The following is a 10,481-nucleotide window of genomic DNA, read 5'->3' on the forward strand; positions in this document are numbered from 1 at the left end:
TGGAAAATTATGCCTGAATTTGCATTCATTTCCATGGACCTTACTCTGTCACACACACACACACACAGAAGGGATCATTTGTTTATGTCATGTTCTGTGAACAAAAGCTTGTATTCACACATGGTCACACACCTTGAGGCCACTGTATAATAGCATGCGTAGAAAATATTCCCCAGAAAAGAAAAGGAGTAAAAGTGGCGGTGTGTTCGAAGAAGTACATTCAAGATAATTATTTTGTAAAAACAAATGGCAAAAAAGCTGTGGACAGCGAGTCATCAATTAATACATTTAACCAAATCGGGCTTTATTGCTGAATATTTATATATACACCGCATATTCATTAGAAAATGCCAAGATATCTCGTTCCTTCAATTATGCGCTACCCTAGTCGCAGCATCAGCCATGTGCTGATTATGATCGTTGACATGTAGGCCTAATGTGGTTGTGGCACGTGTCAGTCGAGTCCAGAGTTGTTTTGGAAACCTCTACGATGTGCCTGTAGTCTCACGTCACATCATGTAAATTACTCTCACTCTAGGCGCAAAGCAGATCGACTCAATAATGGTGGAAGAGAGATCGTTCAGGACCTAAGGTCGGCGTTATACTTGATTTATCCTCGGTTTCTAGGACACGAACAGCAGTGAAAGTACACTCGGTGGCTATCATACTTTCGTACGTAAAACAAGTTGAAAAAAAAACTCCCTCTTGCTTTGAACGCATTTTGTAATGTCTTAAGGAAGCCAATGAGCAGAACTTCTGCTCTCATGTTAAGTCTTTGGAGAGGAAAATGAGCGTCACCACTTCTCCCTCGGTCTCACTGGAAATGAGGAGAGGAGAAGGAGAAAGAAGAAAGTTACCGGATACAGTTGCAGAAGAAGGAGGAATTGTTTGTTTGCTAGAGGGACACCCTCATGAAGAGGAGATGTCAGGAATTTACACTGCAGTCCTGCAGGGACCCAGAGCCACACCGATGCTTCAGTCTGCCCAGGCAGTCCTCTCCCCCAGGGCCGACGATGGCGAGGAGGGGGAACCAGACGTCATACACACACCAGAGGGGTCTCCTCACAGCAGAGAGGTCACACACACACCACCAGTGGTGACGGGGGAGCTCACACACACACCGGAACACACAGGAGTGACCGCACACCTGCCACAAACACACAAACCAGCGACACACGACACAACCCTAACCCTGACCGGAGAGACAACACACACACAGCAGACGAACACACCAGTACACCCCACATCACACACAGCCCCAGGCCCCTCCACTCAGGAGGGAAGGGTACGCGAAGAGGGGGGAGGTGGAGGAGTGGAAGCGAAAGAAGATGGAGAAAGGGAGAAAGAAGGAGGGATGCAGTGGACAGAGAGAAAAGAGGCGCCGAGGAGAAACCTGTGGAGTCTGAGGGAGAGAGGGATGAACGAGAGGCGGAATGAAGGAAGGAGAGAATGGCCGCGCGGCGGCAGCCTGGAGAGGACATCGCAGGAGGGGTGCGGCATGGGATGGAGGAGAGGAGGAAAGATGTGGAAAGAGCACAGCAGAGACGGAGAGGTGGAGGACGGAGAGAGGGATGAGGCCAGGAGTGTGTTGGAGGAGGAGAAGAGGAGGGTGAAGGAGACACCACACCATCACATTCTGTCCCGCGTACTGGTACACTCATCAACCTCCTCTTCCTCCTCCTCCTCCTCCTTCAACTTCTCCTCTCCAGAGAGCGACGAGGTGTTCAGCGAAGGGGAGGAGACGTCTTCTCGCCGGAGAATCATGAGGAGGGTGAGTGTGTGTGTGTGTGTGTGTCCACATGTTTGTAGGCTGGTATTTCTGCTCATGAGTGTCTGTGGTGTTAGGCTTTGCACCACAGATGCTACTGGATCAGTTACCAATAAATTAAAAACACAGAAAACACACTTACAGTTTAAATGAAGTCAGTTTTGGAAATGCTTACTCACACTACTTTAATGATTCACTTAACTATGTGTAGGAATGGCCATTTTGATACAACAGAGGAATGACTATATGTAGTGATGGTCATTCAGTACACAGTACAGTAGAAAGAATCAGGAGTTTTATTTACAATGATGCACATCAAGGGACTGCATGCCTTCACATAAAGATCCTCCGTCTGCTGTAACTAAACAAACAAACAGTCAGGGTCTAAGTGTCTTTAGAGGACCCCTTAGTGGACCCCACATCAGAAACTGATTAGATAACTACTGAGAATTGTACACACAGCAAAAACACAATAGTCCCCTTTATGTCTAAAGACACAATCACACAAATATATACTCAGGATCAATACAGGAACAGAATGCAATAAAACCAGTCATGTCATGTCAACAGTCATGTGGAAGAACACATAACAGCTGACTTATTCTGTTCTATTCTAGAACACATAACAGCTGACTTAGTTGAATTATTCTATTCAGCCATTCAGTACACATAAGGTCACCCAATAAGAAACACAAATTAGAAAAAATAAACATAAGAACCTAATTGTGTTATTTAGTATAATTTGTATTTTAGTATATCTAGTATTTAGTATATATTTATCTTCTACTGTCCTTATTGCTTAGTTGTGTTTTTATATTATATACTTTTAATTACTTTCTGCTGTTAGTGAATGTGTGTGTGTGTGTTGTCTGTATGCTACTGTGACCTTGAATTTCCCCTGGGGATCAATAAAGTATCTATCTATCTATCTATCTATCTATCTATCTATCTATCTAAGTATCTATCTATCTATCTATCTATCTATCTATCTATCTAAACTTTTCATGACTAGGTACAAATCATAAGACATGAGTTCTGATTGCAGTCCTGTCAGTGGGCAGCTCCCTCTGTGCCATGTCTCCATGTGAGAGTTAGAAAACAACATGGCGGCTGGTCAGCAGCAGCAGCCTCTGGGTTGACTAGGCCGGTCAGCAGCAGCAGCCTCTAGGCCGACTGGGCCGGTCAGCAGCACCCTCTGGGTTGACTGGGTCCAGCTGTAAGAGATGCTCTCTGAGTGGGTTGGAGTTGGAGTGGTCTGCACTGACACTGATTATCATAATGCGATTGGTAAGTCGTGTCGTGATGCAATAACGTGCCGATGATTCTTCTGTTTCTGGGTCCAACTTGGCTGAGAGTGACTTGTTTTTTTTTCCATAGACAGTAAAAGAAAGAGTTTTTTCCCGCTGTTCAAAGTAGCCTACAACAAAAATGGTACTACTCACTTCTACCTCAATCTCATAAAATCCTAGACATTACTCTTGATTAGATCGTCTAGCTGCACAGCTACACTAATTACTCTGTTGGAGTTCAGCAGCTTTTGTACCCTCACTAAAAAGGGGGTGAAAAGGCTCACATGTTCTGAAAATGATTTTTTTGGGGGGGGCTTTTGGGCTGATAGGACAGTGGAGAGAGACAGGATGCAAGTTGGAGAGTGGGGTCAGGAAATAACCGCATGGTCAGACTCAATCCCGTGTCCCCGTGGGCTCTGAGACCCAAATGTGGTACTGCTGCTGCTTGCACCACAGCTCCATGGTGACAGTAGTCATAACAACAGGATGGAACTAAGCACTGTGTTGGGCCAGAAGGATGGCTACTCACCCAGAATGATCCATTTGAACAGTTTTCTGTGTCCCATACATGAAACAGGAAAGGGTGGCCTCAAGGCAGCATTAAGGACATGCATAACCTCTACTGAGTCTTAACTATATCTTACTTTTTACATTGTATTTATTGTTCAGCAAATGTCAACAAGCATGTGTGGTACTTGTGGCTCTGCACTCTCTGCAGCAGTGGACATGATGTGTTTACCCTGACTGGTTTTGTAATATCTAATATTTTGGGAATAGTATTACATTCTGATAGCCACAGTATAAATGTCTTTATCGTTCTTGGGCTCCACGATCAGGAAGGTAAACTGGATCTTCCAGAGACACCCTTATCTCACAAGTAAGCTCTGTGCTCTGCACATTGAAGGGAGAGAGTGGACTCCATTAGCAGTAGCCGAGACGTCCTGGAACTTTTTTCAAGAAATCCCATCATTCAAGTTATCATAAATTCATTCACATTAAGTTCCTAATTATTACAGAGCACAGGACTTACTAAGAACTTGTATAGAATCTGCTGCAGGATTTATTTCTTTAACTGTTAAATGATTAGAATGATAGAAACACACGCACATGAGCTCTCTCTTTCTCTGCATCCCTGCGGCTGTATTTGCATTGACCCTGCTGATTTGAATACGCCATTTGCATGGGAGTACTGATGAGGATAGGCGAGCAACTGTAGAATTTGCACTGTACCCATGTCAGCTAAACATACACACACACGCAAACACACACACACACACACACACACACACACGCAAACACACACACACACACACACACACGCAAACACACACACACACACACACACACACACACACACACACACACACACACATTTAAATGCTTTTATTTGGATCCGATAGGCAAGCAAGGAAAACAAGATCCAAATGCTCTAGAAAGCATGGTCTAGACACACAGACACACACGCACACACAAAGATACACACTCCGTTCCAGAGAATTTCTGTTCACCAAACATTGTGTGCATACAGAACCATCACCCAAAGCATTCCACTGAGAACATTTCCAGAATACATTACCATTGCGCCGCTATTTGCTGAGTGGTGAGAACAGAGAATGGCAGGTGGCAGTTGAATGCAATACTGTGACTTTGACAAGAGAGGACACATGCTGACAGATACACTCTGATTGGGTTCCATAGGTCACATCAGGCTTCAGGCTGGAAAAATATGACCAGATTTATCGCCAGTGTTAGTCAACAGAGGCAAAACTTTACATCCAGAGGCCCAACCCTCCCAAAACACACACACACACACACACACACACACACACACACACACACACACATCCTTCTGGCTGCAGTAATGATAGGAAGGGATGGTCCATTGTCTAGAGTGCTAATTGATCTGAGGAAGACCACTCTTAGTACTGCCTCACTCACCAATCAACGATGACCTCTTGACCTTATAGGAACTGTTCTTTCTCCTTTAACCTTTTACCGATCAACTTTAACCTCTGTTCCCTGTGTGATCCCCGCTATCGTACAGTGTCGCTCTTGGAGGACCTTCCTGACCATGATGCAGTGGTCCAAGCGCAGGCAGAGTTCCTGGGTCCAGCTGGCTGGCCATCAAGGTATGATAAGTACACATTTTGAAGAGTCTTTTTGCATTTGGCTTGCTTAGTCCACACAGATGCAGTCCACGTAAAACAAGTTTGTGCACATGTCCAAGACTCCCAAACACAAGAACGATTGCACTAGAATCCCAGGTTTGTGATACTGTAAGCAAGTGGTTAATACTTTAACAGCTTGGAGTTGAAACAGGTGTCCATATACAAGTCACAAGAACGTCCTATCTCAACAATAATCACATTCTTACTATTCATATCTATGATGGTGTCGTACAGCATGGTGTTTGTATATTTTTTGTTGTTCCCTCCTGCACTTCTTTAATGCTTTGTGACACTAAGTCCACCAGTCTTTCATGCCTGAATATAAGTCCTTTATAAAAACTGCATCCATTCAGAACATGTGCCGTGGTCTCGTTGGTCATGGTTAGTGGGGTGAAGAATGCAGTGTGGGTTGTAGCTGGATGGGTACCACGTAGGTTAGATCTTGTTGGGAAGACTTGAAGGCGCGCTTTGATGGTAAAAGTGAGAATATCCTCACAGAGTGGAATTTGAGAATATGGTGTGGGACAGGGAGTTTTCTACAAATGGTGGAAGTGCCAGTTTTCCATGTTTTTCCATGTATTCCAGTCTGATGACGGATCGTTCAAGTCAAGCCAGTCCGACCTCACACTGAATTCCACTGCATTGATGACCGGTTTGCTGTTGTCCTCATACATAGGACACACACACACACACACTGTATTACTTAAATATTGGAGTTGTGTGTGTGTGTGTGGGTTTGTGTATGAAAGTAATTTCATGCTTTTGTGTGAATTGGTGAATACAGAACTTGAAATGGGACAAATGGATGGTGGTAGCGTATAGTGGCTAAAAAGCTGGGCTAGCATGTTGTTGGGTGTAGGTGTGTGTGTGTGTGTGTGTAGGGCTGTGGTAGCGTAGTGGCTAAGGCTAGCCTGAAAAGTTGTGGGTTTAATACCTGGCTTCTACCGTTGTGCCCTTGAGCAAGGCACTTAACCCAGAGTTGCTCCAGGGACAACAGCCCTTGTAGTATAACTGACATACTGTATATAAATCTGCTTTGGATAAAAGCGTCTGCTAAATGAATAGATGCAAATGTAAATAAACGCCACTCACATAAACAGAAAGACAGGATAAACACTTTTTTAGGCGGCTGCAGAAGTTTCATGTGAGCAAACACCTATTCACAGAGAGCATCATCCATTACTGTCTAGAGACAGTCGCACCAAAAGGAAATTAGAGAGGGTTGTCCCCAAAGCCTCTGACCTTACTTCGGTCCACTCTCTACTCTGAACGCACTTTAAACTGCGCAACCAAAATAATCAATGACCCTCTCTCATCCAAACCATCATATGTCCTCTTGAAGACAAGAAGTCCATACAAACTGAAACCACACATTTTTTTGAAAAAAAAAAAATCCTTCAGCAATCAGACTCCTGAACAAAATTGAACAATTGAAAAAGATCTGAACAATTTATTTATTCACCTTTTTGTTTTGTTTTAACCATTAAACCGTTAAACCAAAGTACTGACTCACTGTGGTCATTAAAGATGCCATAGCACTCATCACAAAGAGTAGGGGGTTCCCCGGTGTCCTGGCTAAATTCCCAACCTGGTTTACAATCACCCCCAGTTTAACTGGCTCATTAATTCATTCCCTCACTCTCCACCTCAAGCTGGTGTGTGGTGAGCATTCTGGCACATAACGGCTGCCGTGCATTCAGGCTACACATTGGTGGTTGGTTCGTGAGTGTAAAGTCCTTTGGGTGTCTTGAAAAGCACTATATAAATGCAATGTGTTGTTTCTTTCTTTTCTCCTTTACTGAATTGAGCTACCATTTTCTGTAACAACAATTACCAGCAACATTGTTGTGTGACAATAAAGTATATCTATCTATCTATCTATCTATCTATCTATCTATCTATCTACAGTATCTATTCATCTACAGTATCTATCTATCTATCTATCTATCTATCTATCTATCTATATCTGTATTTACTTTTCTGATTTGATTTCTGACTAAGTGACATTGTTTCAAATCTCTCTCTTTGTGTGTGTGTGTGTGTGTGTGTGTGTGTGTGTGTGTGTGTGTGTGTGTGTGTGTGTGTGCTAGGTAACTTCCAGCTGAGTGAGGGAGGTGAGGTGTTGAAGCGCTGGAGTGAGACGGAGGGGGCGTGTCTAAGCCTGCTGATGTCGGACGTTCTGCGGGTCTTTGTGCCGCGGTACTACGGCCCCCTGAGTCGCAACGGCAACGACTACCTGCGGCTGGAGGACCTGCTCAGTGGCCTCACCCACCCTGTCATCATGGACTGCAAGATGGGAGTGCGGTATGAGAAAAGGAGAGAGGCCGTTATCATCATGAGAGAGAAAGAGAAAGAGAAAGAGAGAGAGAGAGAGAGAGAGAGAGAGAGAGAGAGAGAGAGAGAGAGAGAGAGAGAGAGAGAGAGTACACAATAAGTTCACACATCTTAGATGCACACATATCCCCAGTGCGTTTTTTTTCAAATGTATAGACCATTATTGTGATACCAACAATTGGCCCACAAGACATCAGGTAGAAAGGTTTCTCTTGTCAATTAATTGAGAGTGCCCCCTGGTGTCATGGAGCCCCCCCCCTTTGCCTTTGTATATCTTGACGTCTCTCTTGGTGTTTGCGACATGTTTGTCTTGGCTTCCCTTAGAACATATTTGGAGGAGGAGATAGCCAAGGCCAGGATGAGTCACACCCTTCGGAATGATATGTACCAGAAGATGGTGAAAGTAGATCCATCTGCACCCTTGGCGGAGGAACACGCCCAGGGTGCTGTGACCAAGCTGCGGTATATGCAGTGGAGGGATTCAGTCAGCTCCAGTTCAACCCTGGGCTTCAGGATTGAAGGCATCATGGTGAAAGGAAGCTTAGACATATACATATATAGTATACACACACACACACACACACACACACACACACACACACACAAAATACATATGTATATGTTTTCTTAATTATTAGTCATTAGGCCTATATGTAAACTTACCACTTATTGTGTGTGATATGTGTACATGTTTGTGTGTTAATGTGTGTGTGTGATATGTGTACATATTTGTGTGTTAATGTGTTCCTGTGTGATATGTGTACATGTTTGTGTGTTAATGTGTTTGTGTGTGTGTGTGTGTATTTCCAGCTGGAGAATGGGACTGTCTTGCGGGACTTCAATAGGACCCAGAGTATAGGTCAACTCATAGATGCCTTCCTTACCTTCACCAAGAGCAATCTCCACATCCTGGTCTGTGGTATTCACCTCTTTCTCTGTCTTCTGTGGTATTCACCTCTTTCTCTGTCCTCTGTCTTTCTTTGCCACTCCCCTGTTCCTAACTCTCTCTCTCTCTCTCTCTCTCCATCTTCTGACCACCATAAATCTGTTATTTCTCCTCTTTGCCCTTCCTCTCTCATTCTTCTCTCTATCTCTCTCTCTCTCTCTCTCGCAGACAAACACAGTGTCATCTAGTCTCTCCTTGATCTGTCCTCTTGCAAACAAGATCACATCTTTCCTAGACTTCCACTCTCTTTCCGTGTGTCTTTTGGTCTGCCACTCCTCTTGTTTCTTTCATTGTCAGTGCAGTGATCCTTCATTAATTAATCTTCACACACACACACACACACTACATTGCAATGTGTTTTTTCACTCAACTTATTCACCATATTTTGCACCCTACACATGCTTTACATACTGGATAGGTAGACTGTGCTGCTGTTGATTTGGCAGCTTATGCAAAACACTCGATGCGCACCAAACAGTCATGCCTTTTGTGTCCACCAGAGGGCGTACCAGTCCAGACTGCAGGCTCTAAGTGATGTGCTGCACGAGTCGGAGTTTTTCAACACACATGAGGTGAGCACTGCCTGAGTACTCACACTGTCCTGATTGGGAGGACATGGACGAGGTGGGGACCAGCCCCATGCCTTCCTTTGCTACCAAGTTTGTCCAAGCGCTCCTCTCAACATCCTCTGTCTACGTACCATCTATACCCCCCCCCCAAACATGAATACACACCTCAGGTCTCTAACCACCCAGCTTGTCCACTCATGTCTGTTGTCCTGCTCCCATTCCCTCCCAGTTGATTGGCAGCTCGCTCCTCTTCGTCCACGACAGCTCTAGCAAGGCCAACGTCTGGATGATCGACTTTGGGAAGAGCATGCCGACCCCGGAGGGGATACACCTGCAGCACGACGTGGCGTGGACCGAGGGGAACCGGGAGGACGGGTACCTCATTGGCCTGGCCTCCATCAACCGGCTCCTGGCTAAGGCCATCAGACGAGCCCGAGGTAGCGGCCTGGAGCGCTCGGACTCGCAGACACTGGCTGGGGACAGAGAGGACGAAGACGAGGAAGAGAACACACAGTCTGTGCAGTATGGCAGCTTGAACCCCGCACAGTGACCCCAGCAGGGTCAGGAAGCTCACATCCACCAGCACAGGGGCAGCTAATGCTATTGAACATCAGCCTGCTGGGAGCAGGGACTGGCTGAACTTTAATTAATCTGTGAAAACAAAATAAGCTGTAGCCAGGCTGTGTACACACACTCAAACACACAGTGATAGTGACTGTAATGAGTTTTGATATGTGATATTCTCTATTTTTTTGTCCAGCTGTTAGATTGACCTGAGAGGGACTTTGTGATATTGTGTGTGAAACTAGTTGTCAAGGCTATTTTTTTAGAATGCAACTTTCAATGTACCAGTATTAAATTATTTTATTATTATTATTAACATGTCTAACAGATTACTAATTAGATTTCAACTTAAATAGTGAGTAGTCCACCAAACACACCAAATGAATGTGGCCTAATGCAATTGTTAAAATGTTCTTGCTCTCTCATCAATCAGGGCAATGTCTATGTCACATTTTGTCAGCTTGTGTACTTGGTTGCCATCACAATACTGACATAACCATTTCACGGTAAAACATTCTATGGCTAATCTGTCTCACCCAATTGAAAAAATATAATGTCCGCAACACTGCTTTTGACTCCCAATTATTTAATGCAACGTTTCGACCCTACTGGGTCTTCTTCAGGCAAATTGAAACGTTGCATTAAATTATTGGGAGTCAAAAGCAGTGTTGCGGACATTATATTTGTTCAATTGAGTATAGTTTTCTTTTGTCCTGCACCTGCCAGAAGGTGGGATGTGCACACTATAACTGTTTGCTAATCTGTCTCACCCCACATTAAAGCCGATAGGCCCACGCAGTGCAAACCGGGTAACTATTCATACAGGTGGTTTAGAGAATTGGG

At 44.5% G+C, this 10,481-nt stretch overlaps 1 protein-coding gene across 1 annotated transcript; it reads left to right on the top strand.

The window, feature by feature from the left end:
• The first annotated feature begins 1,178 nt into the window (after positions 1-1,178).
• si:ch73-22a13.3 (inositol-trisphosphate 3-kinase B) lies at positions 1,179-9,954 on the top strand. Its single transcript, XM_048262632.1, has 7 exons — positions 1,179-1,771; positions 5,102-5,186; positions 7,316-7,529; positions 7,884-8,088; positions 8,370-8,471; positions 9,006-9,077; positions 9,304-9,954. Exons 1-7 carry the CDS (start codon positions 1,355-1,357, stop codon positions 9,622-9,624), a joined length of 1,416 nt encoding a protein of 471 aa, XP_048118589.1. The 5' UTR covers positions 1,179-1,354; the 3' UTR covers positions 9,625-9,954.
• Positions 9,955-10,481: the final 527 nt, after the last annotated feature.

Source organism: Alosa alosa, chromosome 14 (genome assembly GCF_017589495.1).
Source record: "Alosa alosa isolate M-15738 ecotype Scorff River chromosome 14, AALO_Geno_1.1, whole genome shotgun sequence".
Taxonomy (NCBI): domain Eukaryota; kingdom Metazoa; phylum Chordata; class Actinopteri; order Clupeiformes; family Clupeidae; genus Alosa; species Alosa alosa.

Excerpts from the sequence above, each read along its gene's own strand:
- si:ch73-22a13.3 (XM_048262632.1), top strand. The coding sequence starts at position 1,355 with ATGCAGTGGACAGAGAGAAAAGAGGCGCCGAGGAGAAACCTGTGGAGT. Across the intron at positions 5,187-7,315 it reads CCAGCTGGCTGGCCATCAAG|GTAACTTCCAGCTGAGTGAG; the intron begins GTATGATAAGTA and ends TGTGTGTGCTAG. Across the intron at positions 8,089-8,369 it reads TCAGGATTGAAGGCATCATG|CTGGAGAATGGGACTGTCTT; the intron begins GTGAAAGGAAGC and ends GTGTATTTCCAG.